The 23,700-nt window shown below is 54.8% G+C and overlaps 9 protein-coding genes across 9 annotated transcripts; 4 read left to right on the forward strand and 5 right to left on the reverse strand.

Moving 5' to 3' along the window:
• Positions 1–293: 293 nt before the first annotated feature.
• Positions 294–3,677, reverse strand: LY79DRAFT_673614 (DSHCT domain-containing protein; the record flags this gene model as incomplete). The annotated part of the gene is made up of 2 exons (XM_060564198.1): positions 294–474; positions 529–3,677. The coding sequence occupies 2 exons, from the start codon at positions 3,675–3,677 to the stop codon at positions 294–296; spliced, it is 3,330 nt and encodes a 1,109-aa protein (XP_060409045.1).
• Positions 3,678–4,337: 660 nt separating this feature from the next.
• LY79DRAFT_525699 (cytochrome-c oxidase chain VIIc) lies at positions 4,338–4,636 on the forward strand (the record flags this gene model as incomplete). Its single annotated transcript, XM_060555764.1, has 2 exons — positions 4,338–4,551; positions 4,608–4,636. 2 exons carry the CDS (start codon positions 4,338–4,340, stop codon positions 4,634–4,636), a joined length of 243 nt encoding a protein of 80 aa, XP_060409046.1.
• Positions 4,637–4,950: 314 nt separating this feature from the next.
• Positions 4,951–6,559, reverse strand: LY79DRAFT_593910 (pentatricopeptide repeat domain-containing protein; the record flags this gene model as incomplete). The annotated part of the gene is made up of 2 exons (XM_060561621.1): positions 4,951–6,384; positions 6,464–6,559. The coding sequence occupies 2 exons, from the start codon at positions 6,557–6,559 to the stop codon at positions 4,951–4,953; spliced, it is 1,530 nt and encodes a 509-aa protein (XP_060409047.1).
• Positions 6,560–7,111: 552 nt separating this feature from the next.
• Positions 7,112–9,298, reverse strand: LY79DRAFT_662777 (oligosaccharide biosynthesis protein Alg14 like-domain-containing protein; the record flags this gene model as incomplete). Its single annotated transcript, XM_060562824.1, has 5 exons — positions 9,073–9,298; positions 8,803–9,025; positions 8,046–8,746; positions 7,676–7,867; positions 7,112–7,262 (listed from the first exon to the last, which is right to left on the reverse strand). The coding sequence occupies exons 2-5, from the start codon at positions 8,938–8,940 to the stop codon at positions 7,112–7,114; spliced, it is 1,182 nt and encodes a 393-aa protein (XP_060409048.1). The 5' UTR covers positions 8,941–9,025; positions 9,073–9,298.
• A 172-nt stretch (positions 9,299–9,470) lies between these two features.
• Positions 9,471–12,028, forward strand: LY79DRAFT_411327 (Ima1 N-terminal domain-containing protein). The gene is made up of 3 exons (XM_060553098.1): positions 9,471–9,812; positions 9,880–10,710; positions 10,764–12,028. The coding sequence occupies exons 1-3, from the start codon at positions 9,684–9,686 to the stop codon at positions 11,898–11,900; spliced, it is 2,097 nt and encodes a 698-aa protein (XP_060409049.1). The 5' UTR covers positions 9,471–9,683; the 3' UTR covers positions 11,901–12,028.
• A 1,179-nt stretch (positions 12,029–13,207) lies between these two features.
• Positions 13,208–13,983, reverse strand: LY79DRAFT_411318 (uncharacterized protein). The gene has a single exon (XM_060553097.1). It carries the CDS (start codon positions 13,785–13,787, stop codon positions 13,290–13,292), a length of 498 nt encoding a protein of 165 aa, XP_060409050.1. The 5' UTR covers positions 13,788–13,983; the 3' UTR covers positions 13,208–13,289.
• Positions 13,984–17,026: 3,043 nt separating this feature from the next.
• On the forward strand, positions 17,027–18,125 carry LY79DRAFT_593914 (tyrosine phosphatase; the record flags this gene model as incomplete). The annotated part of the gene is made up of 3 exons (XM_060561622.1): positions 17,027–17,523; positions 17,583–17,775; positions 17,829–18,125. The coding sequence occupies 3 exons, from the start codon at positions 17,027–17,029 to the stop codon at positions 18,123–18,125; spliced, it is 987 nt and encodes a 328-aa protein (XP_060409051.1).
• Positions 18,126–19,171: 1,046 nt separating this feature from the next.
• Positions 19,172–19,700, reverse strand: LY79DRAFT_525736 (uncharacterized protein; the record flags this gene model as incomplete). The annotated part of the gene is made up of 2 exons (XM_060555767.1): positions 19,172–19,533; positions 19,625–19,700. 2 exons carry the CDS (start codon positions 19,698–19,700, stop codon positions 19,172–19,174), a joined length of 438 nt encoding a protein of 145 aa, XP_060409052.1.
• A 920-nt stretch (positions 19,701–20,620) lies between these two features.
• LY79DRAFT_525712 (DnaJ domain-containing protein) lies at positions 20,621–21,785 on the forward strand (the record flags this gene model as incomplete). The annotated part of the gene is made up of 2 exons (XM_060555765.1): positions 20,621–21,164; positions 21,247–21,785. 2 exons carry the CDS (start codon positions 20,621–20,623, stop codon positions 21,783–21,785), a joined length of 1,083 nt encoding a protein of 360 aa, XP_060409053.1.
• Between the last annotated feature and the right edge of the window lie 1,915 nt (positions 21,786–23,700).

Here is a 23,700-nt window from a genome sequence, read left to right on the forward strand (position 1 = left end):
GCAGGTCGGACATGGATCACGCAGGTAGAGAGACAGCAAAAAGGGCCATTATCTGCTTCATTGGTGGCCACATGGAGAAGGGACTTTTGGCCGGCCCCTGGCAACTCCCAATCCGCACACACAAAGATTCTACATGGTATAAAACCTCCCTAAAAACCTTCAACGCCTGTGTGTCCCTAGGGCTACATGAAAAAAATGAAGAAACAAGAAGGCGGGGAGTAGGCGGGGATCAAACGAGGGGTAACTAGTGGGTGGTGGCCAGAACGAACCTTGTTGTCTTTTTCTTTCCTTTATCAGAGGTACAAACTCTGGGCCGCAACAATGTCACGGCGAATCTTGGCGAGACTGTCCTCGAACTTCTGAGTCAGCTCGTCGCTGCCCATGACCTTGGCACCCTGGCCCATCTGGCGCAGGAGCTCTTCGAGGCGGCGGAAAAGACGGATCAAAGAACCCTCATAAGCGTTTGTCATTTTGCTGCGTCGTGTTAGTGAAAGGCAATACAAACAACAACACTTGTTGAAAACTTACCAGATCTCTGCAAAGGGTTTACCCTGAGCCCAGGAGTAGACAGTCTCCATCAACTGCCACTTGAAGCCTGCCAAATATTCCTCTTCGTTAAGCTCAAGCTTGCTCTCGCGACTGACCTTGGCAACTTGCTTTGCTTTTGCCTGGACTTCGCGGAAGGGCTTCGCCAGCTCCTCGCGCAGATTGGCCGTCTCGAGCTTCTCGTCCAGGACGAAACAGCTGAGCGTCGCTGCGATGAGCTCGGGAGACAGCTCGTTGAAGAAGCGGTCAAACAAAAGCTCGGCAAGGACAAGCTCGTGGCCCTCGGTAGATGAGATTTCGCAGGCGACACGAGCCTTGAGCTCGACAACCTCGGACTCGTTGAGGAACCCAAGACGACGCAGAACACGCTTGCGAGCCTTGAGCTCGTCCATTTGAGCAATGCTGTGGAGTCTCGCAATCTCCTTCTTCTTGGCCTTGATCTGTTCACCCAACTTTTCCTTGGCGCGGTACTGAAGGTAAAGTTGGGGAAGCATCGGTGACCCGTGGAGAGGGTTGGTGAGAAGACGTGCCTCTAACATCTCAATCTTCCTCATCAGGGCCTTGAACGAATCGTCGTTGATGCCCATGTTTTCGACGGGGTCCAAGATGGGAAGGCCATCAGGGAAGCGTCGGTGAACCTCTCGGAGAGAATTGCCGACTTCCTCGAGAGCCGCCTGTGACTTGCAGTCCTTTGGCATGAAGACCCTGATTTGACTGATGGCCTTGACGCAAGTCAAGAGACAGGGCACAATCTCGAAGCGAGCCCCGTTGCCAGGTTGTTCGGGCTTGGGATAAGGAACCAGCCCTGAAGGGAGGTCTCCGGAAATCAGCTTGGCACCTTCAGCGATAGGGGCGCTATTGCGGTCCACGACCATCATGACATCAATGACGCAGGACTCTTGAGGAGGATATTCGGGCTCTGTGGGCTTGCGTTGTTGGCGTCGGACTAGGTTTGTAACAACACCCCAGCCGAAGTCGGTACCTCCGATGGTATTGTTGGTCTTCTTGGGATCATGAATGCGAACCAGACGACCAGGCTGCATGAAGTCAATGCAGTGCTCAGGATGTTGAATAACAGCACGCATATCGCTGGTATACTGCTCCAGCTGGTTGCGCAGGTTGTAGTAATCCTTGACGGTGGCCTCATCAGCGATCGACATGCTGTCCCTCTCTTGCTGGAGTGCCATGAGATCGCGCTCCAGGGTCGGGACGCTGGCGCCAGTTTGGAACTGATGGAAGCAGCGCTCAAGCATAAACTCGGGGGAAATGGCCTCGATTCGGAGCAGGTTCAGGATCATGTTGTAGCCGAGGTAGAAGGCGGAGTTGAGGCGATCTTGCTCGCCGACAACAATAGCGCGCGCAGTATCGGGCTCCATCTTGTCGTCTATCATCATGATGACAATACCGCGAGAGTCCAAGCCTCTACGACCAGCACGCCCAGACATCTGGATGTACTCGGAGGGTGTGAGAGGTCTCCGCTGAGTACCGTCCCACTTTGTAACCTGGGTAAAGACAACGGTCTTGGCAGGCATGTTAAGACCAATGGAGAAGGTCTCAGTCGCAACGAGCACCTTGATGAGAGACTCTTGGAAGAGGATCTCAATGGTCTCCTTCAAAATAGGCAGAAGGCCAGAGTGATGCACACCAATACCCTTTTGCAAAAGAGGGAGCAGGTTCTGGATCTGAGGCAGCTCGCGGTCGGCTTCGGACAAGCTCTGGATGGCGTTGTTGAAGACGGTCTTGACCATGGCCTGCTCCGAGTCATTGTTGAACTGGAAGTGAGAGATCTGTAGAGCCAGGTTCTCGACCTCCTTCTTGCTGAAGTTGAAGATGATGACGGGATGGAAGCTTTTCTGCATAATCATGCGGACAATCTTGGATATGTCGGCTTTCATGTCAGCCGCTGCTCCACCCTTCTGGGTCTGCTTCTTGGCCCCTTTGCCCTTCCAGCTTGCGCCGGCATTATTGGGGTCTTGTCCCTTGCCCTGCTCGATCAGGGACATAGTCTTTTGGAAGTTACCCTCTCTGAAGACGCCCTTCTCGTCCACAACCAAAAAGATACCATTGCCACCGGCAGGGAAGAAATAATTCTGGAGGGGCGTGGGTCGGAAGTCGGTGTAGACAACGTGACACGCCTGATGGTGGATTTTGGCGATCCATTCGGCGAACTGGAAGGCGTTCGGAATGGTGGCAGACAGGAAAACATATCGAACCTTATCGGGAAGCAGGATGATGGTCTCTTCCCAAACCACACCTCTGGTCTTGTCGCGCATGTAGTGAATCTCGTCGAAGACAACCCAGGCAACCTCGCGCATGATCTCGGAGCCGCGGTACAACATGGATCGCAGAATTTCGGTGGTCATGACCAGGCAACTTGCAGTAGGGTTGATGGTGACGTCACCAGTCATGAGGCCGACGTCGCCGAACAGTGCTTCGAAATCTCGGTATTTCTGGTTGGAAAGAGCCTTGATGGGACTGGTGTAGATGACTCTCTGGTTGCGCTTCAAGCATTGGGCAATGGCGTACTCGGCAACGACGGTTTTTCCAGCAGAGGTATGGGCAGAAACCAGCACGCTCTCCTCTCTCTCGATGGAGGCGACCGACAAACTCTGGAAAGGGTCCAGCTTGAAGTTGTACTTGCGCGCGGGCTCGGCGGGCGGCTTATGCTCGGACAGCGGGACGTATTCATAATCCAGGTCAGGGGGCAGGGCAACCTGATGCTGGATGTTGTGGGACAAAACAAGGGCCTCATCCTGTGCCTGGGTGAAAATGGCGGCACTGGCGACCTCTCTCGACTGGGCAGTCTGGAAGGTATCTGTCAAGACAGGCTGGGCTTCGTCTTCCTTCTTCCGTCGCTTGTGGCTCTCCTCCTGCTCCTCAGAGGTCGAACGGGCGTCTTCGGCTTGCTCCCCACCGTGGCCGTCCTTAGAGACCTCATCGGCGTCGGCCATCTCAGCATCATCTTGCTTGACGACCACGCCATTCTTGATTGCGCCGTCGGCCTTGCGCTTGTTGCTCTTCTTTTCCCTCTTACGCGACTTCTTAGAAGGCTCAGCGGTTTCAGGCTCGCTATGCGACTCGGGCTGCTCCGCGTCGGGTTTGGCATCGAAGACGTCGAAAAGCTCGTCCATGGTAGGCGACTGCTTGTTGCCAAGCCGAGGAGACAAAAGAAACTGCGGTGGCAGCAAAGGTTCTGTCCTATTGGTATTTGAAGGGGATTGCAGATAGAGAAACCGTAGTTAATGGAAGTAAACCGCCTTGTAATAAATAGGCACGACTGTAGACGATCAAAGGGGATCGGGCAGCAGGGAACCGCCTCTGCGAACTCGTGCTGTTGAGACGTGACGGGGGCTTCGTCAATTTTGACTGGTCCCAGCGATGTGCGGCGGTCGCGATTCCCACTCCAGACGCTCCGGGGAAAAGTTGGCGGGTGAGCAAAGACAGGAAAAGGCAGAAAAAAAAATTCCAAGGAGTGGACGATGGAAGACTGGAGCCAGCGCACCAGGCAGGGAAGGCGGTCACGCCGGATGCAGACTTCGAAATCCCAGGTGCGGGACTGGGCCATTCGGTCTCAGTGTCACGTGTAATTACGTAATATGTCGAGACTTGGAGATTCTTTGGAGCTTCGCCGAATCACGCCCTCAGACCACATTTGTATGACTTCAACACCACAACTACATCACCCCCTGCCCTCATTGCGCCTCGCGATCGCCTCAAAACCCGCCGCCAAAGTACGTCCAACCTGCCGAACCCCGCTGCCCGCCCAATTGATGCTGACCGGCCCTCTGTAGATGCTCGCTCGTGCCGCCGCCCGCGCGGTCCCCCAGACTCGCACCGTTGTCGCCCGCCGCGGCTTCCAGACCACCCGCGCCCAGATGTCCTCGCCCTACCACTACCCCGAGGGTCCCTACTCCAACATCCCCTTCAACCCCAAGTCCAAGTGGTTCGGCGCCGGTTTCTGGACCTACTCTGCCGTTGGCTTTTTCACCCCCTTCGGCATCGCCGGTGCGTGCTTTCCCCCCCCATTGCTCCGAACTCGAGTATACTGACGAGCTTTTCAGTCTGGCAAAGCAACAAGCCCAAGGTTTAAGCGGCCACATACTTGTTTCCTTGAGTCGATTGCAAGTGTACAGCATAGATTGGGACGTTGGGGCGGAGGACGACTATGTACATAACCAGAAATAGAGACTTTTCGTCCTCAGCGATTACCTACCGAGTCCTACGCTTCACGAACTTGCAGCATCTCGTCGTTAATTGGGGCCTTCGCTACCCCAATTTGCCAAATAAACGTGCGAGACAGCCGCGTGCGGCATGTACTATGGTATGGGGTGAATAGACCGCCAGTGTGCTCTGGAGCGCAGGCTACAGCGGGCGAGATTATTGGTATCATTGTCTATGAGTATCTTACACAGGCTGTCGCTGTCTGACCGCCTGGGGCATGTCCTTCAGGGAGGGCGTCGGGTCCTTGTCGTCAAAAAGCCTCGCCACATAACTCTCCATGTGATCCACCTTGTCGGTCGCCAGATTCCACCGCTTCCCAAACTCTTCGTACACTTCCATTGTTCTTTCCTTGTTTGTACATTTCATGAAAGCCCGGAGCGCCCACATCATGAGCCAGGTATCAAGATAGAGACCCTGGACTTGGTTATCAAGCGCCTGCAGCAGTGCAGACAGAATGTTCTCTAACCGGGCGGGTGTCCACTCGGTGAATATAACGTTTCCATACCGCATGAACCCTTGGAAAAGGGCCAAGAAGATGCTACCATGCATCGGTATGTTGAACGCCTTCATCTCATTGAGAAAGATGGCGACCTGGGCAAGGTCGCCTCTCTGGGCGCCGAAGTAATTGATGAGGATGCGAAATGTCCGGAAATCAGGTGTGACGTCTGCGATTTGCTGCTGGCGCTGAACGTCGACTTCTGTCGTGCTTGGCTTTTCAAAGACATGTTTCGAGCGAGTCTCTTTCATGTATTCGTAAACCCGCAGCACCGCCTTGTCTTCGCCACATCTAAGAAAGCCGAAGATGATGCAATTCAACACCACCGTGTCGACCGTTTCTCCAGCTTGCACCATCTCCTTGTAGACCGCCCGGACGCCGTCGGCATCCTCCTGGAGCCCGAAAAAATGAATGAGGCTCACGTAATGGTATCGGTTGAACGGGATGCCTCGTGCCTTCATCTCCTTGTACAGCATATCGGCCAATGTGTAATTGCCGGACTTTGACGCAGCATCGAAGAGAATGTTAAACGTGACGGAGTTGGGCGTGGCGCGCTTGTGGACCTCCATTTCCTTCCACAGCTGAAGAGCAAACTCTGCCTCCGCCTCGGTGGTTTTACCAACAAATTTGGTGGCAGCAGCGAGAGCATAATTCCATTCGTTGCGCCGGATGCTTATGCCGCAGTCCTTGAGATCCTCTATGAGCGAGAAGTATCGCAGCATTTCTTTGATTCCCTTTCTTGACTCTCTGCCGCATACCTTGAGTAAACGGTGGCGGTACCGTTTATTCAAGTATATCATCCGGGGCTCAGGCAATGCGGTGTACGTTTCGTATATTTCGTTCACGCTGCCTTTCTTATTTCTCAGCCTGCGGTTGAGGATAATTCCCAACGAATGTGCAATTTGCGCAGTGGTTTTGTCGCCAAGATATTCATTCGGTGGCAAGCACCGCGCATCGTCGTCTTTGTCCGAGATCATAAGTTTTGCGTGTTCCGGCTGGGCATACCTGTTGAGAAAAGGATCATCAACAAGCTCTAGATGCTCATTTACAGTCCCAACGTCTCGGTGATCCATGAATGAAAGAAGCTGTCTTTTCCTTTTCTGGAAGGCCAATTTTTCAGACTGAGGATCAAAAGCAGCTGTGGCGGCGGTAAATTGACTATGCCACCGGACGCGTTCGCGGCAATGTAGGTTCGAGTACGTTGAAGAACGGGGGCGGCTCGAGGGCGCCGGCAGAAAGGTCAACAGCAGCCACGAGGCCGTCTGTGAACATTGGATAACTGGCCGTCGAGGACATCGTGTATGGTCTCGTCGAAATTGGGTGACCGGCGCCCCCGGAGATCTGTTTGTTCGAAGCTTCACCCGAGAGGAAACTGCACCTCTGGTCGCGGGATGTGGAGTCGAGAGGATCGCGCCGCAGACAGACCCGTCAATCCGGCTTAGTATTCGCATGGGCTGTCGGGCATTGCGGTCCAGTGTATCACCGTTCCATTGAAGAGCGCAAGGTCGCTGGCAGGGGGGAAAACAAAGTATCGGTGCTGGTTATAAAGAGCTGCAAATTGACCAAATAGCTTTGCGAACTATTATTTCGCACATTGGTTAAGTGGGGCCGCAAGGTAGAGCCGGGAACGGCGTTAGGATTGGCCGACGCTCCAAATTTGTGAGCTACGCTTCTCGATTAATGGGAACTCAGGATCTCGACCAGCATTCCGACGACAGCAACCCTCGCCCTGCCGTTGCTGCATTGACCGTAACCAGTGAGCCTCCATCCTCGGGGGCAATACGGGAATCTCGATTCTGACGACATCCTTCAGGCCAGAATGGGTCGACAAATAAGGCCCGGCCGGATCTACCAGGCTGTGAGCCAGGAGCTCACCACGAAGTTTCTACCCGGCTTTCCCGTCCAGGAACCGCCATGGTTCCAGGTCATGAGAGACATTCCGCCTTCCGAGATCCTCACGAGGCCCATCGCCGTCCAGAAATGGTCCAACAACCGCAAGCTGCGCAAGCCAAGCAACATCTACAAGCCCCCGAAAATAACGCACCCGGAGGATCGTCTGCGCGCGACATTTTACAGAGACCACCCTTGGGAGTTGGCACGCCCGAGAATAATCCTTGAGTCAGATGGAAAGGACGCGCAGAGATGCGACTGGGCCAGGGGGCTGCGCCAGCCTGGTCTGCCCCTGACCGGCGAAAGGTGAGTCTGACTAGAATATGCAAGTCGATTCAGGACGCAGGTAACTAACTCCAGAGGTGTAGTGTCGTGCAGCGCCAGCTCTGGCTCATGCAGAACGCCGACCTTCAACGTGACCAAGCCTACGATGTCGCAAGAAAGGAATTCTATGCGCTGCGTCAGGAGGAGGAGATCGAGAAGCGCGTCGCTAGGGAGGAGGCCAGACACGTGGGGGCGTACTTTGGCAAGAACAGGCTCCAGATCAGCATGGACCTTGAAGACAAAGAGTTTGAGGGTTGGAAGGGCTGGGCGGGCAAGCGGACGGCCGCGTTGGAGCAGAACCAGAGTCCCCACTTGGCGACCTTTGGCGAGGAAGCGGACGCCGAAGCGGCTGCAGAATCGACGTTGGTTTGAGCAGAGGTGCTGCGGTTCCTGTAAGTGTATGTAATACGAAACTCCCATGTACAATACGGGCACATCAAAAAGTGCACAATGGCAATATGCCTCTGTCTGTTCGAGCTGTAAAGTCGTTTGTCGACCAACTTGATCGATCTCGTTCTTGGATTTCCCCCCAATTACAATCATGCCCTTTTTCGAGGCTGTATGTCACCTCGTCCTCTTTACCACCATGCAGCCTGCATTCGTAACACCATATGCCTTGGCCACCTTCTCATGCTGGACCAACAGCAAATCAGCAACACCGGTACGGTGGAACAGTTTACCGGTCAGGCTCAGAGTGCGGATTCGTGCCCAGGACTCGATGTAAAGAACTTGCATTGTATCCTCGGGTACGATGAAAAACAACTTGAGGAGATAAGCGACCAGTCCGACTATGAAGCCCGTGGCTGGGCCGTTGGTGAGGATAACATCGGGGAACTGTTGGCGGCTTCTTACGCCCTTGAATGGGGACGACAGCAGCAGCGGAAAGATCTGGGTAACGGACAGTAAGGCGGTAAAGGGTGTTGTGAGGAGGCTCTGGTGTATCTTCCGGGCCCTTGCAACGATGTACTTGTCGTAGCTTCCGACTTGCTCTTCTCCATGAGCGCTCTTGAGGTGACCCTCGAAAGCCTCGAGATGTTTAAGAGACATGGAGTCGCCGCTGGATATGAGATAGCGTCGATGCATGCTGGGTACGTTTGGGAAACCAATCTCCATCATGGCGAGCATCTCTTTCGTATGACCACCAGAGCCCAGCACGACCAGGAAGTAGGCTCCTTTCAGAAGGCCAAGGCTTGTGGGGTCTTTGACAACAATATCGGACAATAAGACAGGACGTCTCAGTCGGTTTTGTTGAAGCTGAAGATGACGGGCCTATGTAGGATTAGTGGATAATGAAATATGATGCTTGATTTTGGGGTTATATATACCGTGACGAAGATGAGGAGCGATATGACACCCAAGAGGAGAGTTACAAGTGAGGCCCTCCAAGAGGAACGCAACATAAGCCCCAAGCCAAGCGCACAGAAAGCAGAGGCGATGCCGACCAAAGTAGATGCGGTTGCCATGATGAAGGAGTTCTATGGAATCAAGCCCCTCAGTATGTTTCAATCCCTGACTTTTCGAAGAGTGACGATGAAATACGTCCGGGTTCTGGGGCTATATCAGCAACGTGTTGTGAACATCTCCAGGCAACTCACCAGCAAATTGAGCAAGTGAAGCTTGCCTTCTCAGTTTGGTCTTGCTAATGAGTGGCCATAAAATTCCCTGCACACACGTCTCCAACACAGTCTCTTTGAGGCCGCAGTGTTTCCCAAAGGGGAGCCCTCTCTTTGTGAAGACTGGTCAAGTATGGCGCCCTTCTTGAATTTTGAGGTGAAGTATAGTGAAAATAAGGCCAAGCCAATGGCTGTTAATGCGCAGTTTACAGCGCCCCAGTTATCACTACCTAAGCAGTTGTGGGGTGCTCTACAAGCCCCTACGGGATATGCATACTAAGGCTAAGGTGGTGGCAGCTGCAATCTGTCGTGGTTTGTTAGCGCATCCTATCTATAACTGGGTACCTATGTATGTACCTAGGTAGGTTCTGACAGAAGAAATGCAGTCGATAAAGAGAGTGCATGACCTCATTCTCCTGCCAGTCCGCTGAGAGACCCTTGCACGTTCCCCTGCGTTCACCCAGGAACACCACCCTAGACCGCCCGGCAGAACCCAGAAAGTTCCTGGCGGCAACAATTGAGAGGACACACAGCTGTCCGCCTACATAATAAATGCTTTGCACGGCCCGAGGAGCCTTGAACCTCAATACGACATGGCCAAGCTGAGGAATGGCAGGTTGTTAACCTGCTTCTACTGCGGAAAACGCTCATCAACGAGGTATGATGGCTTGATTCGCGAGTTCCTCTGTCTCTATTGCGATGCGAACAACTATCTAGACGAGGCAAGTCACCCCGCGGCGCATCGCGTCTTGCGCCTCGCGCATCCCGACTCCATCTGACGATCCACAGCAAGGAGACATTACCGACCCGCCAGTGGCCAAGACAACCTCTGTGCCTGCTACTACGACATATGCGACGGCGCGATCCCATTCCCCCGACTTCACGAGCCCGTCACAGAGTATCTTCTGTCCGACATGTCTCAAGAACCAACACCTGTTTACCAGCTCCCTGGCGCAATATCTTCCCGACGACCCTGATCACCCCGACTATGCCGAATTGGAAAGGAACATGTACAAGTTCCGCCGGCGGCTGGAACAGAGATACCCTCAGATATGCGCCCAGTGCGAGCCTAAGGTTCAAGCCCAGCTTGATCACGCTGGATACACGGCCAGGACCGACCACCTGCGACGCATGATGGATAGGAGCAGGAAGAACCGAGTCGCACCTAAGCGACTGACGCCATTGGAATTCGCGGCCAAGGTCGGAAAATGGCTTTGGCTCGGAGGAATCGCATGTCAATACATGTGGCACGTTGCCTCCCTGGTAATTGTCTTTGGGCGGCACGTGGACGAAGGTCCGATGCGAGACCCCGATGCCGAATCAACCATCGCCCAGAGGCTCTCTATTGCGTTGACACTACTCCTTCCGAGTCCGGAGCGGCTGATACACTGGAGCTTGTGGGCGAATGTCGTCAGCGTCTGGTGGAATCCCAAGTTCGTCCAGGTGTTCCGGGGCTTCTCCCGGCATATCATTGGGCTCTCGCACTGGTACACTTTCCAGGGACTCATCTTGTTTACGAGATTCCTGGCCATGAGAATGACAGAACTGAAGGGGGGTCGCGCGGCTAAAGACAGCGCCCAAATGAGCCTCCACGGCTTGATGGCGGCTCTCATGCTGACGGTGAGTACCATCAGCCTCTGTTATTATGAAGGCATTGCTCATTCTGACCCTAGATATACGTCCTTGCACAACGATCCGTCCGCATCGATACGACGCCGCTTTTTCAGACCACCAGCACGCCTATGGCATCACCGCCAAGGCCGCAACAAAAATCACAGCTCCGTGGGGATGACAACAAGAACATGGCAAACCTATTGGATGATATATTGGCCGAGTCCGGGCCTGCGCCAGCAATTCCCCCAAGCCCGACCAGTGTTGGCTCTGGTTCACCGGCACTCTTCCAGAGAGAATTGCAGCATCGAACGAGCGCCCGCAACATGGGCTTGGGCACACCACAGAAGCCACCTCAGCCGGAATACGCAGAGGAGATGGACTGGTCGCCGACGCAATCGAAGCACCGCGCTTTCAACGATTTTGGGCCCCCAAAGGCACCGAACCAGGTATTCGGTCAGCCTGATCCGGGTCCGACTTCCAGCCCGTTCTGGTACAAGGTACCCCCAGCGCCCATCACGCCAGCGCAAAGGCTCCGCAACGGGCCCAAGATACTCGCGAAACCGGTCGAAAACAAGTCCATCTTCTCCATCGGCAGCCCGAACGCATCCGGAAGAAATGCGCCGACCAATGACGAAAACGGGGGCGCGAGCAAGGTGGCATTTGCGGAGCCCAAGTTCTTCGCACCATCGACGTCCAACCCCAGCGACCCGCGCAGCACGTTGGCGGACCTGCTCAACACGAGTTTTACGCTGAGTCAGGACGAGCCTGAAGATGGAGAGGAGGGTGAAACAGGAAACCACAACGCTGGGCCTGCCAGCGCCGGGCCCTTGGCGAGAACGGGCGGTCTGCGCAACAACCGGCTGCTGGACGTGTTCACCTTGGCGATCGTCCTCGGCGCATGGCTCCACGCGACTTCAGCGTCATACCCGTACAGTCGGGACGTGATGTTTGGCGCCATGGTTCTCAGCACGGCCATTGCCATCCACCTCACGGGCGACGCGATCAAGGACATGCGCAACGAGAGGACAGCCAGTTGGGCATCCATTGTGAACACGTCGCTAGGCATTGGCGAGGTGGCGGTGGCATGTCACTTTGCGCTCCAGATCTGGGGCAACCGCACGCCGACATCGAGCGTGCAGGGCGCCTCTGTCATTGGCGCGATGCTCGCGCACGAGATGTGGAATGCTGCTTGTTAAGAGATCGGGGAGAAGCGAGAGCGAACTGGACCCATCCGACTTGTTCGGGGAGGAGCATATATGAGATGAGTAACACAAAGCACTGATTGGCGTTTGTTTACAGGCGTTATATACATTGGGATAGGGCTACATCATGAGGATCGGAGACAAACATCATCCGAGCTGCGTGCGGACGGATTCTACAACAACAACAACAACAAAACAACAACAACATCAGGAGTCTGCTGCGGCCGTCCGCCGGTTTGTTTCTTCCTAAATGGTTTGGAAAGGTCTAGATAGCATGGCATCGAACGGCGACACAGCACAGCAGCCTGGGCGGACGGGTGGAAGAGCTACCTTTTTTTTTTCTTCCTCACCAACTTCGAGCGCGCCATCCGGCATTTCACTATCCACTCGTACTTGTCATTCTGTTCCCACACACGTGAGCGCAATATGTACCCCCACCCCCAACCACACCACCTGTGCGTTTGTTATCTCTAGCTTCACGATGTGGTGTGATGCACAGAGGGGGGGAGGGATGGCTTTACTTCGGCAGACCTGGGGCCGTTGGCAGCGCTGTCAAAATAACAGGAAAGAGGCTGACTTGGCAGATACCAGACTGGGATGGGGAGACAAACATTTACTGATGAGGCCCTCGCTATCCCTATCCGAGCTGGAGCGACGCCACGGGGAACGAGCTAGAAGCCGCGGGGCTGGGGACGCAGGGAGAGACAGGCGCGCCCCGTCATTGCCCGTCACACGTCGCCTATGGCTCCATGTTGTGCGGGCTAAACACTAGGGCGCCCTCGACTGGAACAAGCTCTGGGCTCTCTCTCTCTCTCTCTCTGTGGTGTTTCACGAGTCGGCCCCAGCAATCGCGTTCTAGTTCTACGCGGAGGGTTTGGGGAGGTGTGTGGACAGGAATCATGTGTCAACTATAGTTCAACTATAATTCTCAGGGCAAGGGGGTGTTTCTTGGTCGTCAACATCATTGCGATCCTGTTACCTATTTGTGCGCTCCAATTCTGTTCACCCAACAAAAATTCAATAGGATAGAAACAATTTTGGGTCTTCCGGGACACAAGTCCGATATTGGAGCGCATGAAGGTGTTGCAAAAAGACACGGGATAGGCATTGATGCGGGGGGGGGGAAATAGATAAAAAAAAAAATAGGGGTAGGAACCGCTGGGGAGGCGGCGACGACTTTGGGAGGAGTTGACGCTTCTTCACGTTTTGGGGGTTACCTGTCGCCCAGATGTCAGACGCACAGATAGCGCGCGCAAAAGAGAGAGAGAGAGAGAGAGAGAGACGAGATTGGAACTATTTTTATTTTTCCCCCTTTGCTCGGTGCCGAATAGGCGACTTGGTCCGACTGGCAGGGTGAAAGGGTGAGGGTTTCGGTGAGTGATTTCAGCTCAGCGGCCCGAATGGAACCCGCCAGGGAACGGACGCGATGATATCGCGGGTCCCCACGTGTCGCCGTTGAATGCGCACAACACAAAATGTACAGTACAATGCAGTACAATACAGTACACACAATTGTGCACTCACAAGAGACGCATCCGTCGTGCTGACACCCAGGTGACCTTGTAATGATGCCGGGTCCCTAGAGTAGGGGGAGGAGAACCAGAGACCAGTAGTGCCTTCTTCCTTGAATCCGGCTAGGGTTGGCAGCGTCACCGATTCCGTGACATGGAGGCGTAACCAAGGTTGGGAGAGAGAGAGAGGGCTGGTGAGGTAATGAGCCACGGAATGTGTCGAGTTTTGCATTTCTTTTTTTGTCTCTCCCTTTTTTCTTGCTGCTGGCAGGCAGTAGGTACCAGTGGTACGGTACGAGAGAGTCCGAGGCGGCTTTGGTGGCATTTCCGACCCCCAGCTGACGCAGCCTGTCATCATCATAGCCATCATACTGTAGCGTGCTTGTCAACCAACCCCCCCCCTAACGCTCGGCCGACCCTGTGCGGGAGAAGTTTCGTAAGTGATTACCCATGCTGTGTGTATAATCTGTATATGACGTATGACAAGCACTGAGGACGGTCATTGTTCCCATCGACATGGGGTGAATTCTCTGGAATGGCGCCCTGGAGTCGGTCTATGAGCTTGTTTGCAAAGTATGGCGACACTAGGAAGCAAGGTGAGGCAAGGTGAGACTCGGAACGGGGCAAGACGAGGCGAGACGGATCCTTCGAGATTGGGGATATGTTGATGGCAGGCCTATGGTGTATGGGTGCCCCAAGGGAGAGAGACGGAAAGGGACGGGCTGGGGGTGATTGGCAGCATGGCGAGGTTGTCGTCGTGGCTAACGGTCCAAATGACTGGTGGTCCTCTTGACATGGCACGACAGAGACGCAGGATGACCAGACGGACGTGGGCGGCGATGCAGAGGGCCTGCTTTGGGGTGGCTGAATGTATCCGGACGACACCACTTCGCAGGGACCGGACTCGGGAGAGCAGCTGTGCATTCCCTACCTAGGTAGGTACCCACCAGCACAGCTAGTATACAGTGTACATAGTAGTACGCGTATAGCCTTCTTTGTAGCACGCGCCTGTCCATCTTTAATGCTGTCGGCTTTAGATCGAGGCCGTCGTGTGGTAAACCGCCACTCGCACCTCGGAGTTAATCGTTGGCTCGGAGGGAGACGGTGCAACCACGGCTGAAGCAACCGCCGCCTTGGAACCGTACGTACCTTGGCTGATGTACATTGTGTGAGTGGCAGAAGCTGAAGGAGCCGGCGTCTGGCCTGCAGGCTGCAGAAAGCCAGGACGCCGCCTTCCTCTCCCGGTGGCTGAACGTCAATGTTTTTTCTATTGCCCATTTTATGTCGATCTGTGGCTGCGACGCGGACGGATCGCCTCCCGGCACCTCTCCTGTGTTTTCGTATCGCACCACTCTTTCGATCTGCGAGCCTCGCAGTGTCGTTGTCGTTTGCTGTTGGCTTGGCGGTCTATGTCTCTGGTCACAGTTGACGACTGAGCCCACCCGTCCGTCGTGGCAGACGTTAAGGGGCCCGGTTTGGGGAGAGGGCAAATGGGGCAGTTTGATCTTCTCTCGCATCTCGTTGCACGGCCAGCGGGTGGTCCCCAATGCATCCGTTTGGCCGGGTTGGTGCAAGTTATGATGTTGACGATGGGTTCTCCCCAGTGTTTTGTTCATGGTAGCCGGAGCAAGAGGGTACGTACTGGATACCTAGGTGCCTAGGTAGGTACCGGTAGAAACCTACCTCCACTATGACAGTTGAAATCAACAAGATACATCCTAGACGCTCAGATACATTGCCATTGAGCGGTAAACAATGGATGTATAGAGTACACTTCACTAGGCACGCATGATTCTTACACATGTCGAAATGGACTCTGTGCTATGAATACAAGTACTGTGATCCATATACTGTATCCGTACTCCGTAGGTATAGGTAGAGAAAAGATACACGGTACGTACTCTTTTGCACCTTGCTCGTTTGTGGTTTAGGCAGTACACTAGGCAGGTAGGCGTCCCCACACTAGGCTGAATTGTATCTTCATATGCTTTTGCGTGAGAAAAGGTACAAAGTGCGTGGTCTACCGGTACCTATATGGTTGGCAGCATTCCGCCGACCTGCGTACCCTGTCTTCAGACCGTCGTCTGGCCTGAGGACTGCAGTGGTCGCGAGTGGGCGCCGAGTCCAGCCCACCCGCCATACCCTGGAGGGCATGTCACCTTTGTGCATTGCATTGTCCCGAGTGGTACCTTTAGATTTCTCTTTTTTTTTCTTAGCCTTTTTTTTTTTCCTTCTCTATACTCCGTATTGTACTTTTCCTTGCCTGTCAAACCCGAATCAGGCCGTTCCTCTCCCTCACCCTCCTCGCTGTTTCTGTGTCTCCCTCTCTGTTTCTCTGTTTCTCTGTCTTCCTTTGTCCAGTTCTCAGTAGGCCATAGACTTTTGGTGTCTCTGTTCCCCAAATCCTGTGATGTGATGCCACCGCCACCCACACCATGTCCGCTCGACCTCTAACATAGCAAAGTATCATTAATTAGAGTGCGCGTATCTATCTGAACCTTTGGAGGTATTCTGGAAGGCCCCCGTGCTTCTTTTCCTTTCCTCCAGGCCTGGCCTTGTCCCCTCAGTCCTCCGCTGTAGTCTACCTATGTCCCTTGCCTCCCCTCTCTTCCTCTCTCTTCCTCTTCGTCCCCCACTTGAACGGCCATTCTCTCTTCCCCCCCCAGACTATTCAGCCAATACTTGAGTCTTGAACCTGAGACAAGCCTCAAGGCAGATCTCCCCATTTCACCTCATCTCGTCTTGGCCAAGCAATTCCACGAAGCCAAGTCAAGCAATATCCCAGGTACCGTACGCCCACTCCCCTACCTGTCCGTCCACTCTCTTCCTTGCCTACCCGCCTCGACCTGCCATGCGAGTAAGGTACGCCATTACAAGTACATCGCCCCCTCTTTACTGAGCATCTATACCTTACGATGGTGTACCCGACCGAGCATTCCACCCGCGCCGCTTCTTCCTGACGCACCCACATCCCTTTCCCACTTCGACCATCGCAGCGCGGCGGATCCTCCATCCCACCACACGCATCAGATTACGATACACATTTACTAACCCGCTACTCCCGCCTGCTTCCCCAGGGTCCTTTTTTCCCTCTCACCTTGCATCTGCCTCTCTTCCCTCATCCAATACTCTCGCTTCCACGCCCGCCTCGTCCAAATTCATCACCGAGGGCCCTTGCGAGCATCACCCAACCGGTCGCCCGCCTGCGACACAACCAACATCACTGACTACCCTTACCCGCGCACTCGACAAGATGGACCTCAATCTCCAACTTGCCGTCCGCCAGGTCTGCGTCTGTCTGTAAAGACACGCGAAGGGACAATCTTTCAACAACTGCCTCTTGTCCCACGGGAGGAAATCCAACCATTGCACGCTGTTCAGTCGAACTTGAATAACCCGAATCAAACGCTATTCCGACCTGCTCACAACCTCTTACCCATTCCTAACCTTCATCCTACTGGAGTACCGCTGAACTATACCACCCCACGAACCCCGAAAAAGCATCCCAATCAGTCACGCGAGCAAACCTCTTCCTCTCCCCCCCTCTCTCCTTCTCTCTCTGTCTCTCTACCGCGACCTCTACCAGTCACTTGCACAAACCCGCCCGACATGGCTGGTGCGATGGTCTCGAAAAGGAGTACAAGACTGTTCCTTGAAGACGAAGGCGGCCACCCAGAAGAAGATCCCGCCTACCGCCCGGCAAGGCGCAATTCCAAGCAAGAAGACTCTGTTCCCCTCGAGCTGGCCGACAAGTACCAGGCCAGAAGCCCGTCACGACGAGGCTCGCGCGAGTCTGCGACCGCTCCCGACTCTGCGGTTGACGGCTTTGTCCAGAAGCAAATAGTTATGGTTGTGGAAGACGAGAAACCCAAGGCAGTCGTCCCTGCGGAGGAGAGTTCGGCGCGGTTCAACGATGCACTCACAAAAGTTGCCGACCAGCTAAAGACGCCCCTGGCCTCGCCGATTTTTCCGAGTATAGAGCGAATCTTGCCCATCGATGGGAGACCCATCAACTTTGGCGTCGTTGTTCCTGGTGTTTACCGCAGTAGCTATCCCAAGCCCGAGGATTTCGGCTTTATTCGGAATCTTGGCTTGAAGTCCATTGTGTAAGCCATCCCCAATTACTCATGTTTCACCGAGCTCCGAGTGCTGACCAATTCGACAGCACCCTTGTTCAGAAGGATGGTGTGGATGAGCCTTACACGGCCTTCATGTCTGGCAACGGCATCCGTCACCATGTGTTTAATATGAAGGGCACAAAGAAGGAGGCCATCCCCATCCGGACAATGAAGGCCATTCTGAGGCTAGTCCTGAACCGCGAACACCACCCGCTACTCATTCACTGCAACCACGGCAAGGTGTGTAGACGTCAATCATCGTCGCACTCTTCCACTCACTGACATGGCTACAGCACCGCACTGGATGTGTTGTTGGCGTGGTCCGCAAGGTCACGGGCTGGGAGCTTAGCCCCATTGTGGATGAGTACAGGAGCTACGCCGAGCCCAAGATCAGAGACTGCGACATCAAGTATCTCACCGACTTTGATCTTTCTGACTTGTCAAACCTGTTTGTCCACGATGCCAAGATGCGGTTTCGTATCCGGCACTTTGTTCGGGTGACCCTGTTCAGCATCTTTGTCATCTTTGTGTGGCTGTTGTCCGGTCATAGAATGCAGGCAACTGCCAAACGAGTCAAAGACGTGAGATGACCTTCTCTTGCGGTCGCAGCTTGCGGGTCTTTGCATGATTCTTGGCGTTGGGCGGATGTTTACTGAAGTCTGAATTCTGTGGAGTTCACCCCACCACAGCATTATTTAAGGAAATATGGGCCCGGATTGCCCAGCAACGATACCTTTACACGGAGACTTGAGGAAGAAGGTGGATCAGGAAAGACGAACGGGAGAGAGAGGCTGGACACAGCATCGGCGAGAGGATGGGCGGCCAGGCATGAGAGTCGCAGTATATTAGAGAGAAAGAGGACAGGGGTAGTACTACGCAAAAGTTTGCCAGCATCGACTGTTGGGGCCGGTGGCGCCCACTGATATTATTAACTTTCCTTTGTATGGATAGAAAGAAGACGGGGACTCATCAAGGGCTGAGGTGTCTCCTTTTTGGCGTTAAACTCGGGATTCCTGCGGGCTACCGCACTGGGCAATTTGCTGTGTACACATTTCCTTCTGCATTGTACAAATAGCAGGGCGGGCAGACTGGTTACCCCAGGGGTACAGGGCTTTTTTTTTCTTCTCCATCCTTTTTTTCACTCTCTTGTATGCGATAAATCGTTTTGGCTATTATTTCTCACCCGGTGTTTTATGAGGTGTATGAGATTGTTCTACAATATTATACAAACCCCCCCATAAAGCCGGTTCTATTCCATCGCCTTGCTGGTTCCTCGTTGGGCATTGGCTTGGAGCTGTTCAAAATAATGCCAATGTGTTGATCCAATCCCAGACGCCGCCGTTTCGCGTGTCGACGTTTCGTCTTGTGACTCCCTGTCATTAAATACCTGGTCGAGATCTTCAATAATCGTGCAGCGATTTCCTTGCCATCCTACGGAAACCCCGTTCTCTTTCCTCTCGGCTTGGCCTTTTCCGTCTCCCTTTTGTCAACTCTAGCCGAGCCAAGACGCAATGCCCGAGTGAAGCACCTCCACCCACCGCTAGGTGAGGGTCGTGTAAGGAAACGAGACGAGAGCTGCTACTGTTCTCGTAACCCTCCCTTTTTTGCTTTCTTTCGCGAGCAAGCTCGTCGTTCTTTACGCCTCGCCGCTCCAGCGGTTCCTCTCCTTCCTAGCCGCCTCGTCCTTCTTGCGGTCGCCGTTGGCGTAGACCCAGGCGCCGGCGCCGGCGTTGGCGAAGCCCATGCCGATGGCGGTGCCGCGGACGAGGCCGCGGGCGGTGAACTTGCGGCGCAGGGGCTGGCGGCGGCGCAGGGCGAGGAGGGCGTACAGGCCCGAGAGGGCGCAGGTAAAGCCGGCGCTGTCGGTGGGGAAGCCGGCGAGGTTGACGTAGCTGCTGAAGAGGAGGGCGGGCGCGAAGGAGCACGGAAGGATCTTGAGGGGGCGGGCGTGCAGCGCGGCGATCAGGATCGCGTGGATGGCGGGCGGGAGGGGGTTTGCTGCCGGACAAAAGGGAGGGAGGGTGTTAGTGGGCGTCAGAGATTCGGAGGCGAAGGGGGTATGGGGGGGCTCAAAGATGGGTGCGCTTACTGCCATAGTCGTGGAGCTTGCTAAAGATGGAGGATTTGACGGCCTCAGTGTTGGATGCGCTGTTGTCGGATGACATTGTTGTGAGTTCTTCCTGTTCCGGTGGCGCAATGAAGAAGACTGGGCTGGTGAAGCAGGTAGGAAATATCGTCACCAGTTTTTTTCTTTTTTTCTTTTGGCGTCGACCCTCGGAATCCAGCCCAGAGCTAATGTACCTACCTACCCCAGCTCCGAATGCAAGTGGCTCTTTCCCCATGCGGCGACGTGACTTATCGATAAGGAGGAAACAGACAGGACCCCAGCTCGGATGAGTCAGCCGGAGCCGCATCCAATCATCTGGTCCGTGGTTCCGGGGACTCGGTGGCCCTTGTCAATTTCGACGTCCATCGAGTGGGCTGGAACAACTGTAGAGTGTCTTGTTCTATTTTCTGGTAGGGACGGACAACTGAGCGTTTTCTTGCGACGCATACGCGGTTCCCCGGTTCCAGCGACTTACCTATCGAGCCCCACGAAGAGGAAGGAAAAAAAGGACCACCAAGCGACGAGCATTCATATTCGTCCCCCATCCTCGGACACGTTCGCTGGTTGATTGATCGGTCTCGAGTCGAGCTAGCTGCAGCTAAGCTGGGTTACTTTTTAAGCTGGTGCGGGGGAACTGTCTATCCGGAGGGCTCCATACATCCCAGCCTTGCCTCGCCTATCTTGACAGATTGACAGAAAAACCGCCAATCAACACTGCATCGGCCGACAACTGTATATCACGACTACGGAAAACCCGTTGGTGATCCACGGCACACTGGAACAGTTCTTCAGTTCCAAAAAAAAAAATACTCCTGCTCTCATTTCTCACTCTAATCCCATCGACTCGAATACCTAGCGATACCCTTTCGATTTGCCCCGGCAGCCATCACCGCAACCAAAACACAATATCCACCCTCCTCGCAAAGGAAGGAAAAGGGAACCAAGGGGAAAAAAAAACCCCACCCACAAAGCGGCATCATGCCGAGCGCAACAGCCTCGGGTGCCGACGCGGGCGGCAGCGGCGCCCGCAGCCGCGAGCACAATCAGGGCAACCAGGGTCGGGCGTACACGGCAGAACAAAAGGCGGCGGTGCTGCGGATCCGCAAGTGCTCGCCGACGGCCTTTTACGACATCCTCGGCCTTGAGGAAGTGAAGACGACGGTCACCGAGAGCGAGATCAAGAAGGCGTACCGCAAGCTGTCGCTGCTGACGCACCCGGACAAAAACGGCCACGAGAACGCCGACGAAGCCTTCAAGATGGTCAGCCGCGCCTTCAGCGTTCTGGGCGACAAGGAGAAGCGCGAGAAGTTTGATCGCTTCGGCACGGATCCGGACTCCCGGTTCGGGCAGGCGCAGGCGCAGAACCCGTTCGGCGGGTTCGGCAGACGGCAAGCAGGCGGCGGCGGCGGAGGCGGAGGAGGAGGAGGAGGCGGCGGCGGCATGGAGGAGATGACGCCCGAGGAGATGTTCCAACGGTTCTTTGGGGGCGGCGGGTTCGGCGGCGGCGGCGGTCCGTTTGGAGGTGAGATTTTTTTTTTTTTTTCCATGGCCCGCGTGCGATGACAAGTACTAAGGAGATTCGGCTAACGACGGAAAACGCGCAGGTGGCTTCGACACGGGACCCCAGTTCGTCTTCAACTTTGGCGGCGGGCCGGGCTTCAGGGTGCACCAGTTCGGCGGGGCGCGGCCGCGGAGGAGGCCGCGCGAGGCGACGGAGCAGCAGGGCGGCGGGCTGTCGACGCTCATGGGCCTGCTGCCCATCCTGCTCCTCTTCGTGTTCCCACTCATCTCGAGTCTCTTCAGCGGCGGCGGGCCGGCGGCGCCGAGCATCGTCTACGACGGGCCCAAGGGGGCCAACACGCTGGGGCGGACGACGCCCAAGCTCAACGTCAAGTACTTCGTCAACCCCAAGGAGGTCGAGGGCTTCACCAAGGGCAAGCTCAGCCAGCTGGACCAGACGGCCGAGAACAACCTGGTGCGGACGCTGCGGTTCGAGTGCGAGAACGAGCTGATGGCGCGGCAGCGCATGTACGACTCGGCGAGCGGCTGGTTCTTCCAGGACCCGGAGAAGATGCGCCAGGCCGACGCGTTCGAGATGCCGTCGTGTAAGAGGCTGGAGACGTTCCGCGTGGGGAGGTCATGAGAGAGTGTGTGTATGTGTTTAATAGAGAAGTGGATGGATGCTTGTGTCTGTGTCTGTGTGGTCATCCCCCCGAAGGGTTGTATAAGAAATGGGAGTTTTTATCCTTTGGATCGGCTGAGAAATGGGCGGCTATCGGTAGCCGTTGATGGGGGTAGAGAAGAGGGGGGAGAAGACGGGTTTCCTGGTCTAATTCGGCGTTCTTGGGAAAGAGATGAGATTCATAGCATTGTTTTTTGGGGGGAGAGGTCCGCGTCAGGGCGTTTTCTCCCTCCTACGACACAATATTATTCCTATATATCCCGTATCCCATCTCCTCCCTCGTCCCTGAAGTGGTCCCGTGGGCCGTCATCGTCGGCTGTGTCGTGTAAGTTTCCCGGGCGACGGGTTCAGATGCGGCGGTGCCCCCAGAAGTCGTGGTTGGTATAATCCTGTTCGTCCCTGCTCGTGGTATGACCATCCGTCGTTTGGCGCAGGCGTCTTGGTCTCCAGCAGGAACTGGCTTGATGGGAGCTCGTTCTTCCAGTGCTTACTATCAATGCTCGCATACGCTTCCTGCCAACTCGTGTCCCCTCCAGATATGTCCAAACAGCCTCGGAATGGAAATGTGTCGTTGAAGTAGTGGGTAATCTCGAGTTCCCAACAGTTTTATCTATTTCTCTCTCTATTCTACCTATCCCTTGCCTCATATCAAAATTCTTAGGCGAACCACCACACGTCACGGACAGCCCTAAGCTTGCCAGGAGGATTGATACCGACCGCCAGCAGGGCGCATAGGCACATATACAGTTGGAAAGCCGATGCTCTCGGTGCAAACCATCACAACCTTTATGTCTTTTTTGCAATGGGAACAGTAGTTGGATATTTTACACATGGATGGGACCGCCACAACAGACACAGTCGTCCGAAGTCTCCTCAGGACGGATTCCTCTCTCTCGACGGTGTCGAGGTGTTCATGTCTAGGAAAAAAAGAAGAAAGAAAGAAAAGCATGCTCGAAACGGAGAGCTGCGCCGAAAGTTTGCACGACGAGTTGCTTGGATGGCGCCCACTGCGAACGAACGACGTTGAGGGTTTGGGGAGGGGGTCGGAAAAAAGCAGACGCCGCTCAAACCATGTTTCCCCCGTTGGTCTTCAACTCGACTTGAAGGGGTGACATATGTCAGTTGGTGCTGACTGAGGGCCGGGTCGATCGCAGGGGTCCGCAATCTAGGCGTCGAAACGTATCGGGCCGAGGAGGCAGCGGACAACGGGTTTCGCTTGCAGTATATGTGTGCCTATGAAGCCATTCAAAACATCGCCTTCGGTTCACAGTCTCTCCGGCTCAACGCCAGAGCCCTCCCCCTCGCTTGGGGTAGGTGTGGATGTTGGGGCCAGCAGGCATTTCAACCGGAAAGGGTACGATTAGAATTCGGGACCCCTATCTCCATACCGTACAGCGTAGTCGCCTGCTGGGCTCATCATTGCCGTGTCGTTTTTATCTCTCCTTTCCCGTTGACAGCTGGGAGTTGTGGCGCAAAATGCGAAATCGGACGCTGAGAGGATGCGCCGCGCCAAGTGTTGAAACAAGGAAGCAGAGGTGCGCTTAACGTTGTTCAGACCATGCGACACGGAGACCTCGGCCGCCGGTTTGCTGTCATTACTCATAGTGAAAGAGGCCCTGAGTGAGCCAGCCAGCCCGGGTACAAACAACCCAACCTCTCCATCTCTGAAGCAGGGAGAGATGAGGGGACCACACGATGGAAGCATATAAGGAACGCGTTTTGTGTGTCCGAACCGAACAGGCTTATGCAGGCACGACCCCCTCTAGCGTCAAACCGTCCCATAACCGCACGAACGGGCGGTATGAAGCATGTTCGAGAGGTGTCGAGGCAAAGATCGGAAATCAAGCGGAATCGGGAGTGGAGCAAGGTTCGCGGG

The sequence above is a fragment of the Colletotrichum navitas genome (assembly GCF_030913465.1).
Source record: "Colletotrichum navitas strain CBS 125086 chromosome Unknown LY79scaffold_92, whole genome shotgun sequence".
In the NCBI taxonomy this organism is placed as follows: Eukaryota; Fungi; Ascomycota; class Sordariomycetes; order Glomerellales; family Glomerellaceae; genus Colletotrichum; species Colletotrichum navitas.